The 25,806-nt window shown below is 48.6% G+C and overlaps 1 protein-coding gene across 1 annotated transcript in view; it reads left to right on the top strand.

Annotated features, from left to right (window-relative positions):
- Ksr2 (kinase suppressor of ras 2) overlaps nt 1-25,806 on the top strand; it is a 435,854-nt gene that overhangs the window by 315,833 nt on the left and 94,215 nt on the right. The window contains exons 6-7 of the mRNA XM_004636227.1: nt 11,654-11,723; nt 15,047-15,130. Coding sequence (XP_004636284.1) covers nt 11,654-11,723; nt 15,047-15,130 — 154 coding nt within the window. The remainder of the gene's footprint in view (nt 1-11,653; nt 11,724-15,046; nt 15,131-25,806) is intronic.

The following is a 25,806-nucleotide window of genomic DNA, read 5'->3' as shown; positions in this document are numbered from 1 at the left end:
GTTTGCTCACTGGCCTGTCCTGGTTGCAGTTAGTAAGAAAAGCCCTTCCCAACTCGCCCCTGAGCCAAGCTCTGCCTGAGACGCTAAGCCCATAAAGATGACGAATTGGCCGTCCCTGCTCTGCAGAGCTCACGGCCAAGGGTGGTGGGGGAAGGAACAGATACATAAGCCCGGGCCTCCGTGCACGTGACAAGGACAGTGTCCCAGAGCCCCTTGTGAGCGCTGGGTGCTGTACCGTGGCAGGGGCAGTGCTCTCTGTCTTCAGTGCGGGCTTCTTGGAGGAGGCAGATCCTGGAGGAACCTGAGCAAGGTTGTGAGCAGGGGGCAGAAGAATGCTCTAGACAGGGAGCACCGCGTTCTCACTGCAAAGTGGCAGGCCCCTGGCACGATGTACATGTACCTCAGAGAGGCCCAAGAGTGGCCGGGACCTTGATTTTAAGCCTCGTGGCCGTGAGCCCCATCTTCCTGCCTGATACAGTGTAGGGTGACCTTTCTTCTTCCTTGGCCTGGGGTCAGCGTGTTCTTCCTCCATCCCCAATCACGGGTTGGTCACCGTGACGCAGACCTTTGGGACAGTGGCCACAGATAATCCATGCTTAGACCAGTCCTGGGGAGCAGAGAGACCCTGGCACAGTACCGTGCACCACTGAAACTGGGGTTCTACTTAATGTCCACTCCACAGGCACCACTTGTCACCTGCTCATCAGTAACTTAGTTCGCAAGTCTCTCCCAAACACACCAAGGTCAGCCCAGTAGCCTCACATTTCTTCTATATTTTGTCTGATTCTCTCTCTTCCCTCCCTTTCTTCCTTCCTTCCCATTTTTTCCTTCTTTCTTTTGTAGCACTGGGGATTAAACCCAAAGGCACACTGCCACTGTGCTACATCACAAGCCCTTCTTTTTATTCTGAGACAGGGTCTCATGAAGCTGCCCAGGCTGGGTTTCAATGTGTCATCCTCCTGCCTCGGCCTTCCAAGTAGCTGGGATTATAGTCACGCTCCGCTGCACCTTTCTGATTGCTTTAAATTTATTTTATTATATAAAATGACTTTGACATTTCGGGATGTTCCCCTCGAATTTTCAGAACACGGCAATAAAATAGCAGCAAGGGAAATCAGAAGGGAACTTCTGGGCAGGAACAGGAGGAGTGGGGAGAAAAGTAGATGGACAGACGTCACCTTTAGCTCTGGGGGCACCCCTGGCAATTCATGGCACTCCCCGCTCCAATCCTTGGGGTGGAGTCAGTGGAATGAGATGACCATGATGTCCTTTTCTTGTCAGCCCCAAGCCCAGCAGCCACCCCTTCCCACGCACACGTGTCCTACCTTAGCATCTTAAGTCTGTCATCGATCATCTCTGTGAGGAGGATGCTTGTCCCTGTAGCACCCAGAGCTCCCGCTCTGTGGTGGCGAGGGTGAAGACCTCTGATACGCTTTAATAGATGCGGCGGTGAGTGCGTGATGGGATGTAACCAGATGCCTCAGCCGCCTTCGCGTTCTGTAGCAGCACGGGCCCTTAGCCAGGCCATCTGAGGGGCCTGAGGTAAATCACAGGCCATGGCGCCCAGATTTGTGTTTTCTCTACAGGCCAGGAAGAGTGTTCTGAGAGTCCATGGGTTTGATTTGTGGTGAATCAAGGGGATCCCAACTGGGCTGTTATGTGCCCGAACTTAGAGGCCAGGTGGTGAAGGCTTTTTAAAGGATTCTGAAGGGGTATATTAGGATAAGCACAGCCAAGCTGTCCAGTAGATCCTCAAGGCATCTCTGGTTTAGCTTTAGCAATTTTTTTTTTTTTAATCTTTTAACCAGGGTAGGAGCCAGGTGGCCAGGGCAGGGGCCAGGTGGGACAGGTGACAGAGAGCTTGGATTATGGCTCCCTGGAATGTCTTCTCCTCACACCCTCTGCACTTCCTGCCTCTTCCTCCTACATAGCAGCCTCCCAGCTGCACACCTACCATTTGTTCAGTGCCCTCACTGTTCACCTGCCTTTTTGAGAAAGGCTCCTGCTGGGAGATGCTGCCAGCAGGGTTGCGCCTCTTTATCCCTTATGGCCCTGAGTGTCACTCCCTCCAGTGGTAGGTAACTCACGCATCCTCAAGGTCTCTCTGCTTTGAAAAAGTGACAACTAGAGGATCACATTAATGAACCTGGACAGAAGGACTGAGAGGAGAAGGTAACCATTCGTCTCTGGCCCCTGAATTGCATGGATTTCAACAGTGGCTTGTCTTCAGAGGCGCTGGCTCCTCATGGATGATTCTCCCAGGGGACAGGAAAGGGTAGAAGGAGCAAGGGCTTGGGTTAGAGTCTAGCCTGGGCTGCTTCTAGGTCCTCTAGAAGGTGCTTCGCAGCTCTCTTCTCTAAAATAAGGATTGAAACAACACACTCTATGGGGTGCTAGGATTAAGTGAGCAGAGTGACAACACCACGTGGCCAAATATAATTTGACTTGGAGATTGCAGGCCATTTATCCAAAGATTCCCACAAGGTAAAGAGCAGGAGAGGATCTTAAACCTAGGTGTTCTGGCGACAAGGGGGAAAAATCCTTCCTGCAGATCAGCCAAGGAAATGAGTTTTATGGATTGATATACTTTTTCTTTAAAGGGCCGGGTAGCAATTATTTTATTCTTTGTGGGCCATATTGTCTCTGTCACACCTGCTCAGCTCTGCTGTTATAATAGCAAGAAAGCAGCCCTAGACAGCATATCAATCTTTATTTACAACACCAGACAATGGGCTGCTTTTGACCCGAGGGTCAAGTTTGCCAACCTCTGCTCTAAATTGTAGTCCATGGAGAGATTTGTCATATTCTAACCAGCAGGCTAATTCTAGAGGCAGTCTAACGATGACGGTGACAAAAACAATAATACATCAGGCCCTCCACTGAAGACAGCTCTAATTTCATCACAACTCACAGTCCTTCTAACAATCTGATGAGGACACATAATGATTCCCTTTTTGTAAGAGATCACACCAGGACTCATAGAAGTAAAAGTAGCCAAGCTTTTAAGTGGTGGCATCCATGCTTGGCAGATCTTCCCAATACAAAGTTCTGCGTGCTCTTTCCTGCATTGTTCTGGACAAGTTGCTGCATGAGAAGTTGTCCCCATTCAGGTATAGGTATGCCACTTTGCCCCCAAAAGAGGACACTGCTCAGTGGCATGTCTCTACCCTAAACCCAATGAGTACACTGATTGGCCTGACCTCCTTTCTACAGTGCTCCTATTCCTAGACAGGTGGCTTTGCCTTAGCCCTTTGTCTTGCATCAATGTCAAAGGGAGCCCCCATATCTCTCTTGAAGTCCTCCTAGATGACCTATCTGGAGTGAGTGGCTGTGTTCTTGCTTATCATAGAATCTCTGTCAGGACCTCTGCCTTACCTCTTCCTCCATGGCATGGCTCCAAAATCCACCCTGGCCTACACACTCTTCAGCGCCCAGTGGTTTTCTGGAAGCCTCCGTAGCCATCAGCGCCCTTGGAGGCTGATGTTTTGGTTCTGGGAAGAGGATTTCACTTGTCTCAGGGAGAAAATTATGTCCACATCCACAGAGAAACTCCATTTGACCCTGGAGCCTCATGGAGCTGTAACCTTTAGCATCAGCCCATAATCAAAGTGCTTTTAGATCAGACATGTTTGAGTTGACTATTAAAGCAAATAGTTATTCCCAGATATGTGAATAATATCATGAGAAGCTTTAGTCAAAGGTTGGTTGGCACCTTGGATAAAGCAGTGGGATTTTAGCTGGCCTGTGACCCCAGAAGGAAACTGTAGTGGTCTATGCTTTATTAGATTCAGGTACGTTTTGGGCCAAAGCATTAACAGACTGAACTGAATGCATCTGAGTGTTTTGCTCAGACCATCTTGTCCCTAGGCCAGGAGCTTAAGGACACTTGGGAAATTCCCTTGTTTTTGCAGTATTTCCAAGTGTCAGCTCTGGTCCTTGCTGGTCCTAGCTCAGCCTCCAGCCTTATAGTCTGAGATGAAGTTATGGAAATCAAATGAAATAAGATACCTGAATCACATCATCAAGTCTGGCCATCTATGAGGTGCTGCATACATGCTAGCTATCAATACTTTTACATCCTTAGAGGTCTTAATCTGCCTAGAAACATGAGATTAGATAGCTCTTCTTTTAACAAAGGGGCTTTAGAAACTCAAGACTTCTATCAACAGCGTCTGCTGGTCCTTCTAGGCATGACTTTTAAAATTATTTTTATATTTGTTTCAGAAGGGGGCAGGACATACTAATAAGGCATAGCTGGAAAAAAAAATCAGCCTTGGAAAGTAGCAGTCAAAAATTCCAGCCCTCCCTAATCAGCATGTTCTTGCCTTACCTGCCTTACAGAACAGGCACTGAGGAAGGGAACAGTGACATCAGGGAAGGTCAGGATAGGCTGGTTGCTTGCTGTCTCGGTCTTATTTTGGGGGAGAGAGGTGGTAGTGAATAACAAGGCTTCAGTTTATTTGTTTATGGTATTAGGGATTGAGTCCATTTCCAGACCCCCCTTTTTCTTGGTACCAAGGATTAAACCTTGCACTTGCCAGGCAGGCACTTAAGCCGCCGAGCAATCTCCCTGGCCTCCAGCCTTTTTAATTTTTTTTTTTTTTTTTTATTTTGAGACTGTTCCACCAAGTCGCCACCTTGCCTAGGTTGGGCTCCCCGTTGTGATCCTCTTACCTCAGCCTTCCTGAGTGTTGACTTACAGAGGCGCATCACCGCACCTAGGTATAAAATGTGTTTTCTAAGAAACTGGGCTCAAGTCAAATGCCTACCCGATGCTAGCAGCGTGTCTTGGAACAGTTCAGTTGTCCTCCGTTTTCCTGCCTGTAAACCAAGCGAGCAGTCTCCTCAGGTGGCCTGGATTCCAGGAGGAAGTGCCTGGGAGCGCGCAGCTGCATCTGGGATGCTGACGCCAGAGGAGGCTCAGCCCCGCTCCACACTGGGTGGAAGACTCACACTCTGGGGTGTCAGGCCCCCACCTTCCAACAGCCCAACAGGAAAGGCACTGCTGTTTACCTCTGCTCTTCCCATGTTGCTCCCTCAGGCTGTCACTGCCCTGGGAAACAGTGGTCACATCTCAGATCTGCTTCCATTTTCCATCCATAAAATAGAGGTAACATTTATATCTTTTTTTTTTCTTTTAATCCCACATGAGCATTTTACATATAAATCAGTTCAGATTGGCTCCAAGTTTGAGAAAAACTTTCCCAAGGCCCAGTACATTTCTGGTTAATCAGTGAACTTACAGTTTTGGCCAGGACTTGACAATTGGCTGCTTCATATGTTCATTCGTCAATTGAGTACTTTTTTTTATTCTCTGAGTGAAACACTGAAAGTATAATGACAGAAGAGACTGGCTCTGCTTTCTGTAACTGCTCAGCCTAGTATTTGTTCCCGTAGTAGAAAAATTACAGGGCTGGCCAGATAGCTCAGTGTACTAAAGCGCCTGCTTAGGTAGAGAGAGCACAGTGGCTGGGGTTCAATCCCTGGTGTGCCGAACAAGCCCCAACTCCAGGGCACGCCGAGATGGTGATTGAGACAGGGTGTGGTGGTGCATGCCTATAATCCCAGTGCTTGGGAGGCTGAAAACAGGAGAATCACTATGAGTCTGATCTATGTTGTGAGATAGATCCTGTACCAAATGCATAAGAAAAAAGAAAAATTCTAAAGATTGATTGGTTCAACATCTTTTCCTTCTTTCTATGTTATCCTTCTCTGGTTGGGTTTGGGAATGTCTATCCCATGATAGTTTCTTAAAGAATTATCCCCCTAAGGTCAGTCTGGACCATAACAGATATTTGACTGTTGCAGGTTGTTGAGTTTGGGATCAAACACTTCAGCATGGTGTCCTTACAACCAAAGAAGTGAACATATCCTGTAGATTTCTAAAAATGACAGCTGTGAAGTCTGTCATTTTTACTGTTTCCCTTGCTTTCCCATGACACTGAGGGGTGAAGGGGTGGATTTTTCATTGGAGGCTGTAGGAAGGATTGTGACAGTGTTCTGGAAAAGATCTGGGCTGAGAGATGGAGTGACCTTGCTAGGTTTAGGGCTTGATGCCTCAGAATGGGATGGGAATGGGGATTTTGAGGATGGGGTAGGGAGGCTGAGACCCCTTCCCTACTTTGCATCATAGCCTATTGGGCTAGACTTCCGCTAGCCCCCAGAGGGTCCTCTTACCTCCATGAGGCCCAGCCTGGCAACCTGCCTTTGTTCCAAGGCTGTGGTCAAGGTTTCTTTTGCCTGGAAACAACCCCTAAAGTTTGTGCTGTCTTATTTCTCTACACGACTCTTATTTGGCTGTTCATTTACCTTCTATTTGCCTACTAGCTCTAGGCTCAGGAGACTTTATTATACAACACTCATCACTAGATCCCCAATTTCTAAAACCACCCCTAGCACAAGACCTGATGCTGCATGAGTTTTCTGCAGCTGCAGCGTGAGACAACCACGCTCTTAGTGGACTGACTCTATATAACTTCATTATCTTAAAGACCTGGAGGTCAGAAGTCCAAGGCAGGTCTCACACAATCAAAATCAAGGTGTGCATAGAGCCGCTTCCCTCTGACTCTTCGGGGGAGAATGTATGTTCTTGCCTTTCTCGGCTTCTGAAGGCCAAGCCTAAGAAGGTTAGAAGTCACCCTTTCCTGCCTTCTTCCCAGACAGAAGTGGAAGACATTGACAGTTTAGGCTGGAGGGAGGAAGATGTAGGATTAGAAACATCCAGCTTGTTCTTGTCTATGATTTAAATCCCAATTCAGTCACTGGTTAGCTAGAGCTGATTGCTTATTGCTCCTAAACCTTGGTGTTCTTGTCTGTGAAGTGGAATGAAGTCGGCTCTTGTTTCTTGAGCCACAGCTATATCACCTGGATTAAAAATCCATTATCACCTGCATCTGCCGTGGACAAAGACTACAACATCTACATTTCCGTTTCGTTTTATTTGAGGCAGGGTCTCATTATAGTGTTTAGGCTGGCTTTGTACTCACTGTGTTGCCCATGCCGGCGTCAACTGGTGGTAATCCTGCTGCCTCAGCCTCCCAGATGCTGGGATTCACACCTGGTAGATTTCCTTTTGGTGAAAGGCCGTTAATGCTCATGGTTGATATACCACTTAGGTCCATACACTGCTGGCATAAATGAGAGGAGCTGTGTCATATACAGATTCAGTGGAGCCGTGGTCAAAGAGCAGGGTTTCTCGTACTGCTTGGTACATGGTAGTACTCGATAAAAGGCAAGTCTGCTATTATTACTTTTCTTATTGCCAATTTTCCTCTTTTGCTTTCTCATCACCCAGGTTTATCTGATGCCCTTGTTACACCCTTATATGTTTTCTCCATGTAGTTCGCCTGTTAGCCTGATCTCAGACTCACCAATTCAGAGCCTGAGATTTTTTTTTTTTTTTTTTTATCATAAAGCTCTACCTTATATGGATGCTTCATTAAGATTGGCTTCTTCAGGTAGGTTTTTCTGATTGTCACCATGACCATCAGGGTGTTTTCAAAGGCCAGGGCTCCTAGCTTCTCTTCTGTCTTCCACTTAGAGGTCTCCACTCACCCTCATGTTGAGGGTTGAACCCAGGAGTACGGAGCTAAGTGCCCAGCTCGTTTTCATTTCACCTTGGGACAGGGTCTCACTAAGTCACTCAGGCTGCCCTTGAACCTGCAATCCTCTTGCCTTAGTCTCACAAGTAGCTAAGCATTACAAACCTGCACCACCAGGCCAGGACAGAGCATTTCCAAGAGACTCTTAAAAGACCTTTGAAAAAGAAGAAGGTCCGACCAACTCTTTCCCTTTCCATGCAGTAGAAATGAAAGTATCCAAGAAGAAATATCTGAGTCCACCCCTGCGACTGATGGCAACAGGGATATGCACAATTCTGCCTCCACGTCTGCATGACTGCTTATCAGAAAATTAGAGTAGAAAAGGAGCCTTTGTGCAGCTATGGAGACATCTTAATAGCTGCTTTGATTGTTAAACAGAAGTTTCTGTATCAGTTTAATTGCTGTAAATGTTATTTGCCTCCTCTGTTATGATAAGGCCTCCATTCTCATAGCTTCCCCCCCTTCCTTTTCAACAGTTTCCCATCGCTTTAAGGTTTGCATTGGCAAGTTTAATGAAATCCAAACAAAGAAAGTAGAGAGTGGCTCTCCAAGTTCAAGTCTGTACACCCACGTAGGAAGCACTACGCCGGTTATTACAGCGCTAGACTCCTGATGCTCCAGCTGCTGCATGTAATTGGCAGAATTCAGCCCTTCAGTCAGATATTGGGAAATGAAACCAAACTACCAAACTTAATTATATCCACTTGAAATAAAAGATGATGTAACAGAATAACTAGGGCATGGATCCACCGGTGAAATGTGCTTGTAATAAAGTGTTTGTTCTCTGCTCACTTGAGCCTCCTGAACTCAAGGTGGGGTTTTAAATTTTTGGAAAGTTTTTTTTCTTTTCTTCCTGTGTGGAGGGGGGATCAATGCAGGACAGGAAGGAGTTAGTTACAGAAGGAGAGAAACATTTATACCGGAATTCTCAACTTTGAAGCAATTGTTACTTGGGAACAGTTAATTTGGGGTGGGAGGTGTCTGTCCCAACTTACAGGATATTGAAAGATGTCCTTGGCTTCACAACACACACACACACACACACACACACACACACACACACACAGAGTCCAAAATGCCCCCAGATAGTGCCAAATGTCCCCTATGGGGTAAAAGTTATGGTGGCTAACAACACCAGTGTAATAGCTCCCCAAAGACTTTGAGATAATTGCTCTTTCTTTTTTTTTATTTGGTACAGGGTACCACTATGAAGTTGAGACTCATAGTGATCCTCTTGTTTTCAGCTTCCCAGGCACTGGGATTACAGGCGTGCACCACTAAGCCCAGACTTGGTCACCGGCTCAGTGCAGCACGCAGGACCAGGGATCAAACCCTAGTCCCTGCACTTGCCTAAACAGGTGCTTAGTCCACTGAGCTATCTTGCTGGCCCTTGAAGTTGCTTCTTGAGACTCTCCTGGTGCATGGCTATTAGACCTTTATCAGGCCACTGTACCTCTCTGTGCTCTTTCACCTTCCCTTACACAACCAGAATATTGATAGCACCAATCACACAGAGATACAGCTTCCAGGTTTAAAGTGAAGATCATAATGCCTAGCACATATTAACGATCAATAAACTCAGTGTTTTTCATGTAATAATCTTGGACTCAGCACACATGTACTAAAAACTTATTGTGTATCAGATACATGCTATGAAGTAGTGTCGTGAAGATGGAGGCATGGTCCTTATTTTTGCAGAGGTGGAAAATACAGAACTACCAGTACTACCTTGTTCTTCACTCATGACAGACATTACTAGTCAATCTTGATGCTCTTTCCCGTCCAGCCTCAGAGTCCTTCTCAGTACAATCTCTGCTCAGATCAACCTCTGCTCTTGGCCCATGTGTTGCTTCTGACTGTAGATTGCTCATGAGGAGGCCACGCCTTCCTCTCCAACACAACCTGTAGGAATTAGCAGGCAGTGTCTTTCCTCCAACATCTGATTTCAGCTCCCAGAGGAAGTAGGGATGGGGAAAAATGCTTTTTAACATTTTTATTCATTTTTCTTTCTTGGCTTTTTCACTTCCTTTAGAAAGTGAAACAAACAGCCAAAGGGGCTTTGAACATGATGACGTCTAGATTTTAGTTAAACTAGAGAAAATTCCAGAGGTGCTAACTCTCAAGGCACATCACACTGTCTTTCTCTTGAGTTTTCTCTGCCCTGTTTGGGCTTCAAAAATTATTAGCTCTCCCAGGAAGGGTCCCACTTTACAAGACCAGAATTGGGGTTCCTGGAAACAGCTTTCAGATGGCAAAGACAGTGTCACTGGGCAGAAGAAGAGAGTGACGGGGCTGGGGTTAAATGCTATCTGACTGGTTCTGACACACCTGATGCCTGGACTAGAGCGCCACTCCATAACAACAGCTGCAAAAAATGAGGTGTGCATCTGCAGCTGTGGAAGCAGGAGCTGTCTGCATCCATCTGGCCTGAGAAATGAGAGCCGGTGTGTGGGTCGGCCGCACACAGTTCCTCTCGCACTGTCTGATGGCCTTGCAGTGCCAGTTCATTTCTGCTGTTGCTTCACGCCTCTCCTGGCCTACAAGGTCCAGGAGGAGGTGGATATGGACAGCTGGGCAATGCAGTGGGGTGGGGGCTGGTGCTGAGGAGCTGTAGACTCAGCAAGGGAGTGACAGTGTAGTTTGCTGAGATTTAGCCTACAGTATGAAAGAGAAGGCCAGATGAGGACAGTCACCATGGCTGAAGCCTGCATCTTGTTTCTTCTTCTGTTTCCATTTATCTATCTATCCACCTACCCATGTACTCATCCATCCACCCACCTAACCCACCCATCTATTCATCCATCCACCCATCTAGCCATCCACCCACTTAACCCACCTACCTATTCATCCATCCAACCATCCATCTAACCCATTCACCCATCTGTCCATCCATCCACCCTCCTAATTCACCCATCCATCCACCCACCTAACCCACCTATCCATTCTCCATCCACCCACCCACCCACCTAATCCACTCACCCATCCATCCATCCATCCATCCACCCACCTAACCTACCCATTCACCCACCCATCTAAACCACCCACCTAACCCACCCACCTATCCATCCATCCATCTACCCACCTAACCCACACACCTATCCATCCATCCATCCATCTCTCCCCCTCCTAACCCACCCACCTATCTATCCATCCATCTATCCATCCATCTACCACTGTCCATCCATCCATTCACCTTCCTAACCTACCCACTTATCCATCCATATTCCCACCTGTCCAACCATCCACTTATGTATCCATCCATTCATCCATCCATCCATCTATCCACTCATCCATTTACTTATTGTAATATGACTAGGTAGCTTATGGATGAACATTCTAAAAGTATACAGTATACATAAAATAATATAGATTTCCATATAGACTTTGGTCTTAAATATATTTAAATAAAAAATGGGATAAGCTTTAAAATGACTAAGTAAATAACTTTATGGCTTGTACAGAGGTTTGATGAACATTGGGAGAGTGGTTCAGTACTGGCATGATAGGCATTTGGAATCCACCACATTATAACTTTACACATTATAACAGCACAGGCTCTAAAGTCCCTCAAGCTTGGCTTCACAGCTGCTTTGTAGCCTACAACCTATATGACCTTATGTAAGTGACTTTTCCTGTCACACCACAGTTTTCTCATCTGGGTGGTGGGCAACTTGGCAGCCTCTACACTTGAGGCTGTTTTTAGAGGATGTGGCCAGCTAAGTCATGGGAGACTGACTGGCACATGTTAAGCACTCTGTGAAATGGGAAGTGATGCCCAAGTTTTAATCTTTTCAGAGCTGTTTTCTTTTAAGGCCTCTGCTGCCTGCCCTGCCCTACCCTGCCCTGCCCTGCCCTGCCCTTCCCAGAGGACCTTGCCTGAGTTTTCAGGTGACAACTTCAATGATTGTTCCATTTGGCTTGGCTTAGCAAGTTAAGGCAGTTGGGTCTGTGATCAGCAAAGCCTCCCTTTTCCTCCAAGCTGACCCAGCCGACGAGCCCCTGGGTCACGAGCTCCTCTCTGCTCTTCTCTCTCTCTCTCTCTCTCTCTGCAGACACCCTGTCAGTGCCACGCTGGTCCCCACAGATCCCTCGCAGAGACCTCGGCAACTCCATCAAGCACAGGTAGGCTGGATCCCTGTGTGTCCCGGTGCCCCTGCCCCAGCTCTATGCCACTGTGAGCCTCTCTCCTCTGCCAGGCCCAAGAGCAAAGTGGCAGCTAGGAGACCGGGACCAGATGTCTGCGTCTTACAAAATTTGCCTTGTCAAATTAGTACCTAGGAGTTAAAAGTAGGGGTTTGGAGTCAGACCAACCCGTGTTTTCCAGTCCTAGGTACAAAGCTTTACAACCTCTAAGATGCTGCTTAACCTCTCCAAGGCTCCATTTTTGTTTTCATCAAATAATTCTGCCTTCCTATAAGATTACATGAAATAATATATGTAAAGCACTTAGCATAGAGCTTTGGACATAATAATAAATGGCACTATTGTTAAGGTAAGGGCTATATGATCTAATTTTGGGGCTTCTCACCTGGAAAATGACATGGCAGGCTAAACTCGATGGTGCTCATTCTCTGAAAAGGTGGATCAGTCCAGAGGTACAGCCCCCCTGGGCAGATAGGATGATTTCCCCAGATTATACCTACCTTTGTTGTAAAGGGGTTTTGCCTCAGCTGGTCTGTCTGTCTCCCTTTCTTTCTTTCTTTCAATGTGTTTGGTGCAGGGTCTCACTATGCAGCTCGGACTCATAGTGGTCCTCCTATTTTCAGCCTCCCCAGTGCTGGGCTTACAGGCGTGCACCATCATGCCTGCTCTCTTTTGCTGGCTCAACACACCTGGGGGTGGGGCCAGCGCAGCAATGTGGTGCTGGGGATGGAACCCTGCTCCCTGCCCTTGCCTAAACAGGCGCTTCGTCCGCTGAGCTATCTTGCTGACCCCTTTAACCAGTCATTTCTATGAGCAGATCTTCAGTGCTTCCAGTTTGACTTCTACACTTTGCCTCAACATCCTCACAGCCTCACAAGCAGTGTGGTTAAGTAGGGGCAAGCATAGCCCCGCCTATCTGATAGATAAGGAAACTGAGGCCCTGAAGATTGAGCGAGGGGCCTAGAAGCTAATTTGCCTCCTCACTGTGTGCCCTTTGGCAGCCCTGCAAAAGCAGCCTGTGCCCGGGGCCCCCGTGAGCTGTGGAAGGCCGGTTCACCCCCTCACGGATTCTCTCCCCCAGGATTTGCAGGGTTTCGGTGCCAGGGTTGCAGCACTGAGCGAGATGCCAGGTCTGGACCCTGGAGAAGCTGGCCAGCCAGGAGAGGGTCACCTAACAGATCATGCCAATACTGATCAGGGCTATGGCAGAGAACACCAGAGGCAGCACAGGCCGTAGCCCAGGGCAAGGCAGAAATGAGCCCTCGCAGGGGTGGCACCTTGTCAACAGTTTTTGAAAGAATAATGTTGACAGGAGAGCTGCTAAAACTCAAATGAGAAAACATTGAAGGAAGCAGTAAAGAATGCGCCATAGACACGTCAGTGGTCAGGCTGAGAGCTGCGGTGAGAAGTGTGTCAGAAATGCAGGCCTTTTGAGAGTCTTTGCTTTCTCCCTGCACTGTGGTTCTTCTCCATTCCTGCTTGGCCAGGCTCCTGATTTAGCCGCAGGCCTGGGTGGGTGATGCCCCTGGGTCAGTTCCTCCAGATTGGCCACACCTATGATTCAGCCACACCCCTTCTACCCCTGGTTTGGCCACGCCCCTGATTGTGTACCTCTTCCTGGTTGGCCACACCCTGGCTCAGATCCACCCTTGGATTGGCCGTGCCCCCGTGCAACCACCCACCTGGATTAGCCACTCCCCTATTTAGTTCTTCCTTTGGATTTACCAAGTTCCTGGTTCAGCTCTGTCGCTGGGTGGCTAGTGTCTTCTGCTTAGCACTACCCTGTGCCTTCGCCCCAAACCCAGGCCTTCTCACCCTCACATGAACCTAATGGTACCTGAGCTTCAGATGCTGGTGCCCACAGCAAGAAACAACCTGACTACCTTGTGAGAGGAGCTGGGACTCAGGATGAACTATTACTCTTCAGTCTTGCCCTGTGTTCCTCTCTGGGCTCAGCGCTAGACTCAACCCAGCCTTGAAAAAATAAAATTAATAGTACATTCCCTGTCTTCGGGAAGTCATGTCAGTCAGAGCCAGGGAACAAGGAGAGCTGATGCTGGGGATAGGAGAGGGCTGAAGAGGAGGAAGAACTGCCACCCGCACACCTGTCGGCCCTCTGCTCCTGTGCTGCTGGCTGGTGGGAAACACATACCCTCTGCCATCCCCCAGAGCTGCCAAATCCTGTGGAATGGACCCTGCTAAACTCGCTGGCCTGGCTGAGGAGATCCAGAGGGGATGAAGCAGCCCCCAGATCCAAAACTGGAAAGGGAGCTTTTCCTTGGCAACCAGTATCTCTGCTCAGAATATTGCTGTTTGCTCAGCTATGGAGGCTTTGAGCTGCAGCTCATTCTGTTTGGAGAGGGTCTGACCCAGATCGGGCAAGAGGGCACAGCCGGGGGAGGCGGGCCTCCCCTCCAGATGCTCCATCCCCGAGTTATGTAAGCGCTTCCGATTTCCCTTTTGACACCTCAAAGCAGTGGAGATTAGATACGACTCCTGCCCACGGTGGCACAAATTGAAAATTAAAATTAACTGTGACCTGGCAACCTTCAATACTTTCGCTGCTGCCTCATATCTTAGGGGAAAAAAATCACCCACCAGGGGGAGGGCACCCAGGGAGTTAATCTAATGCACCTCTGCTCATGCTGGTCATAGCTATATATGGTGGACCCCCAAAGACCTTACATTTGCATTGAATTGCGGAGGTTGGGGAAGGAGGTAAGCCCATGGTTTTTCCCTTTGGGGGACTTTTCTCTGCTATTAAAGTTTGGAGACTAGGCTCTTTGGAGAGGGAAGATGCCCCTTGAAGCTCTTCAGGAGACAGGTGATGGGTGACATGCCTAGCAGTGAGGGGGAATGGCTCAGCTGGGAAACCCTACCTGGCTCTGTAGCCCTCCAATGACAGTGCCAGCCTCACCCATTGCTCTGTGCCACGACTGAAGCTGGCACATTGTAGGCCACCAGGCCATATATATCGAATGAACAAGTGACTGCTATAAATGTTCCATGTAGTAATATAGTCATAACCAATGCGTTGAACACTCACTGTGCGGCAGGCATGTGCAAAGCCTTTCATGATGCCATTAAATCCTCCCAACCACACATGAGGTAAATACTGTTGTTTTACAGACAAAGCGACTGAGGCTCCATGTGGTTTGTGCAACTTGGTTAGGTCCTTTATCTTGGAGGAAGTGGGACACGCGTCCAGGGCCGCTGTCCTCCCCCTCTAACTGGCGTAGCCCCCTAGAGATGGGTTCGTTGCTTTTCTCTAATCCTGAACATTTTCTGTCTCTTTTCTGCAGGTTTTCCACCAAGTACTGGATGTCTCAGACATGCACAGTGTGTGGGAAAGGGATGCTTTTCGGCCTCAAGTGTAAAAACTGCAAGTAAGTGGCCGCATCTCAGAGTGACTCGTTGCAGAGCCCGATGTCAGCGAGAGCCAGGCAGGAGGGCTCTGCCATAGCTCGTGGGCATTCCAATTCTTGGCTCTTGGGAGATTGGTTTGCTTTGGGTTTTAGAAACAGATCTTAGATGAACCTCATGTTTGTGTCGGGGCATGGGGGCAAGAAGAGCAGTTCTGAGTAAGAACCGGAGCTGATGGAACATGGTGAAAATTTATAATCTTTTGTGCCTGGGCTCACGCATTCATAGCATCGAAGACCAGGGCTAGCCAAGCTTTTCACTAGTCCACCAGGGAGTAAATGCGTCAAGTTTTGCAGGGTGAAGCGTTTCTGTTGCGGTTACTGTCGACTCCCTGAAGCTCGAAACCAGGCATAGACAACACAGAAACAGACCAATTAATGGAAACAGCTGCAGCCTCACTTTGGCCCCTGGTTTCTGGTCTTTGAGTTACAAGTCTGCAAACTTCCCTTCTCGGTTCTTTCATCTCACTGTATCTCTCCGAAGGAGCGTTGCAATGTCCCCCATTTTTCAGCTAGGAAAGTCTCAGCCGAGAGAAAAGTCACAGCTAGGAAGTAGCAGCTGGGGCTTGAATCCAGCCCACTGCAGCCTGTTGGTCTCATTTTCTGCGATGCCGTCTTAGGGTTGAGCTCTGGTGGGAAGGCAGGACTGCCCGAGCCCTCTGCTTCTCCAGCCTCCGTATGCCCATTCCAGGCCATGGATAGCAGGAAGGGATGGGGAGGGAAGAAACTACGAACAGGATGTGGTGATCGGTGGCTGTGTGACCTTGGACACGTCACCTCACATTTCTGTGCCTTGGATTTTCATCTGTGTGAAAGGGATCATAATCGACACAGTGGTCCACAGCACTGTTGCTGGCTCAGAGTTCAGGGCCCTGTAAAGAGTGCCTTTCTGCCCAGCCTCTCTTTCCCCTTCTGTGAACATGTATTACTTGCCCTCTCAAGTCCAGTTCCTATAGAGGAGCCAACACCACTCCCTAGTGTGTAGAAGTTACAACAATCTACCAGAGTATGCGTGTTGGCTTGGTAGGAGCCATAAAGTTGTGAGCATTTGAATTTCACATGTTTTCTGTCCTGTGTGGAATTTAACAAACAGAAACGAAGCAGACATAGCATGAAAGTAGAAGGAGGACTGTCAGAGAAGCAGAGAGGAGTAAGGGCAAGGAGGGTAATGGGTGAAATGATTCACTGGTCTCTATCGCTAAGAGGCATCAGAAAAAAAAAATTCTGGGGCTCCTTCTTTCACCTCTAGTTTTGTTCTTCCTACCTGGCCCAGCAGAGAGCTCTCATTTGGGGCCCCTCAGACCTCCCCACATCCCCGCTTTGTGATGGATATGGGGTAACAGCAGGGCAGAGCTCTCCCTCCCTCCACCCATCCCCCTTCATCCCGCAGTCTCACTTGAGTAATGAAGGTAAGGCTGAGCCCCCCCCCCCCCTGGAGTTGGTAGGATTCATTAATTCCAAGCCCTGAGGAACCTTACACTCCATGGTAGTGGGGGAGGTGAGGCGGTGATTACCAAGCGTGAGCATTGGAAGGCTGCCATCCCACCAGCGTCCTTGGTGCACCCTGGCTCTCCGGTGGACCCTGGTTTTCCTGACTCCAAGAGACCCAAGGCCAGGGCCTCAGGGATGGCGCCCTGCTGCCTGCCTGCCCCTGCACAGGAGCTGGGGAGACCTGTCTCTTCTCCTTCAAGTCACATCGTGTTCTGTGGGGGGCAACGGCAGCTTTCACATCCTCACACCTGCTGCGTGGAGACTTTGAAGTCAAGTAATTAGGTGACAGGGACACAGCCAGAAGTCAGCAAGGCTGAACGCTTCCCAGGCCTGTTCAATTTGCAGCGCCGGAGGCAGAGCTCAGAGGCAGCCTTGGCCCTGGTGCTCTCTGTTCTAGAAGTAATGAGCAAAAGCAGCTGGCCTGCTGAGGATGGGGGGGTGGGGAGCGTCTGAAGCGCAGGATTGGAAGCCACCAGAGCTGGAGTCTGGGTCCCAGCTCTGTCCCTGAACTCCCCTGTGAGCCTAAGCTCTTAAATGGTCTGTCATTTTGAGCTTGATTTTTACATCTGCAAAATGGGCAAGGTATTAGCATCTGTCACAGGCTGACCTTACCCCAGATTACAATGTCTCAGCCAAGAATATACCTTCCACTTTGTCTTGTGCAGAAATAGCTGTTGGCATCAAGAAGGTGTGATCCCAAACCCAGCCATGGTTGCATTGCACTGGCAAACTCACCAGTTTGCTCAGCCCTTAGAAAAACTAGCAGGACTGGAAGGCAGCTGCTGCAGCTGCTGTGAAGCTTCAGCAGGCTTCAGTGTCTTCACATTGTACTTGTATCAACGACAACAGAATTTAGAGCCATTTCTACTAAGCAATTAGGAGCGCAAGTTACTGAAAGCAGCTGACGCTCAACGCTGCTATCCTGTAAATAAAATCCTGCAATGCTTGCGTTGATTCACATGAGGGTAGATGGGGATTTGTGTGTGTTTGCAAGGACTGACAAAATTCTGGATCACTTCTGAGCCAACGGAAGGGCTGGATGAGGAACACGAATGAGTAACACATAGCCTCCATGGCCAAGGAGTTCAGAGGAGGGAGGCGCACTGCAGAGAAATGAATTTCAGAGAAAATAAAGCCTGCGCAGAGAGGGCACCAGCAGCAACGACTCAGAGGTGGCAGCAAGAGTGACGAGAGAACCGGCAGGACCGCGTGTTCGCTTCTGCACCTGCAGTACTCCAGGCTGAGAGTCCCTTACCTGAAGCCCATCCAGCCACAAGCGTCTGCAGTTTCAGTTTATTGTGCTTTTGGAATATTTGCAAACACACAGCAAGGTATCTTGGAGAGGGGACCCAAGTCCAAATATGAAATTTATTGATATTTTATATCCGTCTAGAAATATAATCTGAAGGTATATAACATCACAGGAAGTTTCCAGTGCACGTGGCTTTGGACCGTGGCTCTTTGTCACATGAGGTCAGATGTGGGATTTTCCCCTAGAAGTGTCTAATCGGCACTCAGAAAGTTTTGGATTTGGGGCCATTTTGGAGTTCAGATGTTCTCATTACAGATGCTCAACTACGATATATTCATACTGCACCAGGAACTCATCCAGGTACTAGGAAAGCAACAGGGAACAAAACAAAATCCCTGGCCTGGTGGGATGTATATGGTGGGGGAGAGGGGGAGTGGAGAGATGGTAAAAAAGTGTGTTCAAGTAGGTCTGTGATCACATGAGGCTGATGCTAAGAAGAAGAATAAAGCAGAGAAGGGAAACAGGAAGAACCTGGGGATGGGCTGCAGTTTTAATGCAAGGAGCCAGGGAAGGTCTCCTGACTTGGTGAAAATATTGGAAAAATAGGAGCGTGCAATCCAGGCCCTTCAGAAGCATGGATTTGATCTTCCCAGAAAGGAATGTATTTTTAAAAACTGAAACCCCCTGCGTGGCAGGCACTGGTTTAAATGGAGGTCCCCAGACCAGCTGCCTGACCCACGTGAGGGCTGCTTAGAAACGCAGACCTCAGACCCTGCCCTGGACCTGCTCAATCCCAACTGGCCTGGCCGCTGGCAGCATGAGAAGCTGGCTCGCCAGCCAGTGGCTCCTCTTTCACACTGTGGGTTTCAGGCTTGAAATGCAGCACAGTGCACTGTAGGGTTTGTTAAAACACAGACTCCTCCAACCCCAGAACCTCAGACAGCAGCTCGGGGGTGGGTCCTCAGAGCCTTTGCAGCAGTCTCCCAGGGGGCTGCCGAGGTGCTAGTCCTGGGTCCCTGCTTTCGAGGACCACCACCAAAAAGCAGGAATTTTAAAAATTCTGTTGTCCAGCTGAACATTTCATAGTGAGAGGTGTTTTTGTAAGAAAGGATAGGCTTTGCTGATTATGTGCAAGCTCTGGTGTTCTTGTGTCCATTGGTTGAGATTTGGGTCTTTCTCCACCTTATCTGCTGCCCAGGAAATTCGCTGAGCAAATGTTTATGGGAAAAAATAGCTTCTGAGTAAGAACCCAGGCTCTAGGGTCAACATGCCCATATATGATTCTTGGCTCTGCCACCAACTGGTTAGGTGATCCCTTCTGAACCTCAGTGTTTGTTCCTCTGTAAAATGGAAATAATATCTTCTTAGCTAGATTTTTTTTTTTTTAAACTGGGGATTGAACTCAGACCCTTGCGCTTGCCAGGGAAGCGCTTATTCTACTGAGCCATCTCCCCAGCCCTAGATTTTTTTTTTTTTTTTGAATAAAGTAATTGTTAAGAAGGATGCTTGCCCTAGTACCTGGCCCATTATAAGTGCTTAATTAATGATTGGGATAACAGGATCACTAACTTGATGAATTAACTTGGTGTGCTCCGGCCCCCCAGGAAGCCAGACTCCTTTATGTCTAACCCCCTTCCCTCCAGCTTCACTTTAATGCCCACTTCCTCCGGAATTATCATCAGCTGTCTTGTTGGCGTTCTGAATAGAGAGATTAATGAACTAATAGGAAATTAAGACTCAGAAAGCAATTTGCAGTTATCTAAATCAAGATGTTTTCATCTAATAGGTTCGCAAGCACCGAGCAGAGTTGAGCTGAGCGCTCCAGTGTCAGCATGATCCACGCATTGCCTGATAGCTGTGGACTCAGCTGGACAAGTTTGCTTTTGCAGTCAGCTATTGATGGGCTTCCCTGCACTCCATCATGCGCTATCTGCATTCTTTCCCGCTCAGCTCTTCGCACAGGTTTCTGCAGAGCTGAGGTCTGCATCCTCAGCTCCTTTCTGCCTTTGCCTTTCCTGCAGAAAAGCACAGAGTGTAGTGATTTGGGGGGTTTGTGCCTGGAGAGACAGAATCTAAGCTGAGATGTTTCCTGCATGGACTGGAGTGTGGAAGGAAAGGGAACAGCTCTGCATACCGCCAGGGCAGAAGTAGCATTTGAACTGGTTTCTGCTTGCCTAGCCACCCCCTTTCTCTTCTCAGAGATTATTTCTCTGGCTATGTTGCCAGTCCTGGATAAGCATCTGCCATGAAAGGACTCGGCTGCCCCAAGGGGGAGGGTGGGAAGGACACGTGTGGTGTCCTCCAGTTGCCAGAGAACACTGTCAGGTCAAAGGTCAGCCCCAGCCTCACCTGTCTCTAGATCAAGGTAGAAGTGGACAATTGCATCTTCCTGAGTCCTCTGCAGATTTCCTGGCCAAGATTCTGGGGATAAGGACCTAGGAATCTGCAGTTTAACAAGCTCCCTTAGAATTCTTATACCTAAAAGTATACAAGGAACTTGAATCTAGACAAAGCAGTACACCAGGTGGTAGATAATCCTAGCACGGGAACAATCCTAGCACGGGATAATCCTAGCACTGGGGCATCTATGTTGGGTACCCCAGCATGGAGGATCCATTGTGTACATGGAGACTGCCCCTAGAAGGTTTTTGAAGGGAGAGAGGTTAGCCAGATGAAGCAAAGGGAAGGGTCAGAGCACATGCTTGCAGCAGGGTTTCAGAGGTTTTGAACACGCTCTGCCATCGTTTGCTCCAGGTGGACACCATGGTGGAGGGGAGGCCCACTCTGTCCTGCAGCTGCGTCCCAGTCCTACCTCCCCAGCCAGCAATTGCCATACCTCAGGCTGCTGTGGTCTGAGGCTGAAGATGACCCCATGATGTAGGGCAGGGTGTTGCTCACAGCCCATCCAGCTCCACTCCTGCAAAAGCAATCTCAGACTCAGACTCTCAGCAGGCTCTTTGCCAAGGACCAGGTCATAAAGAGGAGCACGCTGAGGCCAGAGTCGCCATGCTCTGGGTGGCATCATGGGAGGAGCAGCCAGTAGCACCAGGGACAGTAGCTGCTTGACCCAAGGTGCTGAGACTAAGCCTCTTCCCTCCCAGCTCAGAGACAGTGGTCACCTGATAATAGGAGTGCAGTCCTGGCCTCCTTACCTGGGGGCAGACAGACAGAGGTGTTGGAGTTTATGCCCCGGAGTGGATGCCTCAAAAAGTCACTTGCAAGAATGTCCATCTTGGGATCTACCTCTAGGGACTCAAATGTGTGACAGTAAAACAACATCAGGGTTGTAGGCTTGGGAGCAGAGTGCTGGGCTTCAGTTCCGCCTCAGCTGCTTCCTGACTCTGTTATCCAGGGAAAGTTTCTGAACCTCTCAGAAGCACAGCGAGCTAAATACATGCATCGGTGTGATTAAGATGTACGAGTGTCCCATTCACATGAAAAACTTAGGCCTCCCTTCAAATCACAACCTTTAACAAGGCCACTCGATGACTAGAAACTGATATTCTCTTAGTACAAAGTGTAGAGATGAAACATTCCCACTAAATCACTTCCATGGTTGGAAGCAAGGTCAAATCTTGGGAAAATTGGGCATATCTTACAGTTCTTGTTCTTTTTTATTTGTCTTTTGGGATTTTCCAAAGTACATGATTTCTTGGAAGAGATGTTAAAGGGTGTGTTTTGGGGCTTCTCTGCTTAGCACTATTGGCATCCAAAGGTAGATAATTCTGTGTGTGTGTGTGTGTGTGTGTGTGTGTGTGTGTGTACACATGCACAGGCACAGGGCTGGGGCACTGTCCTATAGGATGTTTAGCAGCATCTCTGGCCTCCCCACACTAGATTCCAACAGCAGGCCTCCACCCTGGTCATGAAAACCAAAAATATCTGTAAATATAGCCGGATGTTCCCTGGGGGACAGGTGCAGAATTGCTCCTGGTAGAAAACAGCAGGTTTATATAATCCCTCTTTCCCAGGCAGCAGATCCTATGCAGTATTCTGTTTTAGACCCTCAGCTGTCAATGGTTTGCCTCAGGCATGGACCTATTAGTAAACCATCCAAGTTACAAGGGCATTATAAGATACTCACTATGAGGCTACAGTATGTATTGTAGAGTTACCTACCCTACAATTAGCAGGTGATTGTAGGCATTGTAGCCTCTCTTACAGGGTGATCCCCATCCTAGCTTGCTTGGGACATACCTAGGCTTAGCACTCCAAGTCCCAAGTGCCCAGAAACCTCTTGTCAGTCCTATATGGGTCACTTCAAAGCACGTGCTGCTAAAATCACTTGTGTGTTCATCTGAGGCCACTGCCGTAGCAGTAAAACCCATGACTGTTACCCTACTAAGATAAAGGGCAATTTTAGGAAGCCTGCGATAAGGACTACAAGTTTCCAGTTTATTCCAGCAGCATCTTAATGTGTCTCTTGCCTGGTGCAGCGGGCTGGACTTGCTCGCCCTTCTTTCTGTCCATGCCAGCCAACGTGCACTTAGTGAGCTTGTGTTCCAACTCTGCTGTGCCATGGGATCTTTTTGCTTAACCTTGGTTCCTTCTTCAGTTGCCCTATGTGTTTTCCTGCTCTGCTTCTCGCACCAAAATACAACATTTGAGCTAAATATTTCCTGTTTTGCAAAATGACCCCAGCCACAGGTCATTCTGAGGAAATGGAAGTGCAAAGAAAGCAGGCAGGGTTGGTAGGACCACTGGGCGCACTCGTGTGCTCTGATCTCACCACCCTGGAGAGAAGATGAACACCAATGTTGCAGCTGCTGCCAAGAAGTTCCTGGAAGCCTCCGGAGTTTGTATAGCAGGCAGGATATTGGCAGGATATAATTACGAGCATGCATTTCAGAGATCACCAGCTTGAATCTTGAACTTACTTTTCCATTAATAGAAACACTTCAGTCTTTGCAATTATGGAATTAATGGTCCCTTATGCACACTTTTTTTTTTTTACCTATTATAAGCAAAAATTTGGGTCCAATTAGAGTTGTATGTGAGAGATGATCGTAATTCTGCTAGTAGCTGAAGTGGGAATTGGACGCAATGGCGGTGGTAACAGTGAGGATGATAATGTTATGTGTGCCTTGTGGGGAGGCCGTCACAAAGTCAGGCACTTGGCTGAACGTGGCGTGCGTGCTCTCACTGAATCCTTGAGACAACTTTGAAATCTAAATAGGTTCTGTTATCATCTCCATTCCACAGATGGGGAAATGGAGGCGCATGGCTGGCCCGAAGCCTCATGGTGGGCTGATGTGTTACTCATACACAGATCCCTGATTCCAGGTGACAGAGGCCTTAGGGCTGGCCACGCAGTAGGTCAGAACCAATGCCAACCCCTTTTCTACTTCCCCTGGAACTCTATGTGTAAGATAAAGTGTGAGAACCTGGTCTCAGCCTTTACCTTGGACCAAAAGCCTTTTCTACCTCTCTCCCCAAGCCAGCAACAATCTCCAGATGCGGCATCCTTTCTAGCCCTGAACAAAGACTCATGAATCTTATTGTTCTGGCAAACACCCCCAGGTCCAGGGAGCTAAGGATACTTTAATCACTTACCCCCCTTGCGGGGAGGTTGGAGAAGGACAGAGGGACAGCACCCTCAAGAGTTGACACACCTACAGCTTCCCTTCCTCCTCCAGCAAGTACAATCCTGATGCTTATTCATGTCACTGGCTGCTGAGGTCCGACTCCCGGCTCAGGACCCCCCACGTGGCCTTTGCCTCTTTGCTGTGTTCTTCTTTCTCTGAGTTGGAGGCTCCTGAGCTAAACCCCTCCCAGCTGTCAGTAACAAGGGAGGGCTGTTTGGTTCTCCCCCTCTGAGAGCACAGAGGCATTTCTGGGAGCATTGGTTCTATTAAGAGGCCACAGGGAGCCAAAATAAGACTTAAATGGTTTGTTGGGACATTCGAGGAAGTGAGCCCACTGCAGAACAGGTGACGAGCTGGCTGAGCGGTTCTGGAAGAAGCCCTCAGGGGTACTGGATGTGGTGGCCTGGGCAAAGGAAAGTAGATGCAGAGAGGAGAGGGAAGACAGTGAGAGGGCAACCCTGCTGCCCTTTCTTTGTAAGCATCTGCAAGGGGCCAAGGAGATAGCTCAGTAGAATATGCACTTCCCTGGCAAATGCAAGAGCCTGAGTTCAATCCCTGGTTCCACCAGAAAAAAAAAAAACAAAAAACAAAAAAAAACAAAAAACAGTGTCTCTGTAAGCCTCTGCTGCCACAGCGGTCTTCTAGAATGCTTGTCTAGTGTTACTTCCCCATTTAAAACCCTCCATTGGGTTCCCATGCTCTTAGGATACAAATCTAATCTCAGGTCAGTGAGATAGCTCAGTGGACTAAGAGCCTGCTTAGGCAAGCACAGGGACCGGGGTTTGATTTCTGGCCCCACATGCCACACCAGCCCTGCCCCCAGACATGTTGAGCTGGCCACAGAGACCAGGCGTGGTGGTGCTCACCTATAACCCCAGCGCTGGGGAGGCTGAAAACAGCAGGGTCACTACCAGTCCGAGCTGTGTAGTGAGACCCTCTACCAAATACATTCCTCCCTTACCTCTACATCTCTTCCTCTCTCTCTTCTTCTTCTTGCCAGGGTCTTGGCTTCACTGAGCCACCAGTCCCTACAGCAGGCCAGGTACCCTCTCACTGATGTGTCTTCACACTCCTTGCTTCTGCCTGGCCTCTGTCACATACCTCTGCTAGCTACCGCTCACCTTCCAAACTCAGCTTGGCCCTCACTTCTCCCTCCAGGAAGCCCTCCTGGGCTCCACTCGAACCTAAAGCATCACCACTACCCTTCCCCGTCATGCCTCAGAACACACTACTGTGTTGTCTAACTCTACTCCCTGCCTGTCCCCCTGACCTGGTTTTACCAAGTCGAGGGTATTTCCGTTTGTGTCATTTGTCCTGGGGCAGGCACAGGTGCATGGGCTGTGCCTTGTGCTCAGTAAACATTTGTTGGCTGGGTGACCCCTGGAGGGAAGGGGATCTTCACTGCAAGGCCCCATAAAGGGGGTTCACATCGAAATGGCAGCATTCCTACGGGGCACATGCCAGGCAATGGGGCGAGTGCAAAGATGTTCATGCTTGAAGTCAGAGATGGTTTTAGAGTGCTAGGGCAGTAAACTCCTTTCCAGGTTGTAAAGCCCTTAGAGGAAGGATCTTGCCGCCCCCCCCCCCTTTTCTTTTCACTCCCCATGGCTTAGTACAGGAACTGGCACCAAGGGGAAACCCAGTCATGGCTTTTGTGTAGAAATGAATGGTCTTGACTGCCCTCTTTACTCCCTGCATGACTGGACTGCTTCATGGGCCTCAGTCGTCTTGTCTTTGAAATGGGTATAGCAAGCTGCACCCCTTGCTCTTCTGACATTCATAATAAATGGGTTGCGGGGAAGCGCCAGGCTCAGTGTTGGTGCCTGTTTAATGTGTCTTCACTTGGACATTAGGGCCAGCTTTTGAAAATGTTTCCAGTTGCACTTTTGTAAGCAAAGTCTGGACTGTACACAAATGGGTGCTTGCAAAGTAAGCTGAGATAGGACAAAAGAAAGTAGGGAAAATGAGGGGATTCAGCTGCCCAGAGCTAAGTTTCTATAAATTGGTTAGAAATGACCAGTGAACTATTTGAAATTGACCTCCCCTCTTCCCCAGCAGGGGCTTTGCCTGTTCTTCGTCCAGAAAAGGCTAGTTCTGACCCTGACACCATGCCGGGCTCTCAGCTTGTGTCTGCCACGCAGGTCTGCTCAGGGCTGTGACAAAGCTATTAAGAAAAAAGTGGAGCTGCTTATAAAAGGAACGATTTGTCCCCTACAGTTCTTGGGCAATATCCATGGAGATCCAGTTTGCTTCTGGTCAAATCTCTGTCCTTAGCCTCATACTGGGGAAAGGAGAAGGAAGACTGAAGGGAA

The sequence above is a fragment of the Octodon degus genome, unplaced genomic scaffold, assembly GCF_000260255.1.
Source record: "Octodon degus isolate 3935 unplaced genomic scaffold, OctDeg1.0 scaffold00079, whole genome shotgun sequence".
Taxonomy (NCBI): domain Eukaryota; kingdom Metazoa; phylum Chordata; class Mammalia; order Rodentia; family Octodontidae; genus Octodon; species Octodon degus.
Note: the sequence above shows the minus strand (reverse complement) of the source record. Positions and strands in the feature narration are given on the sequence as shown.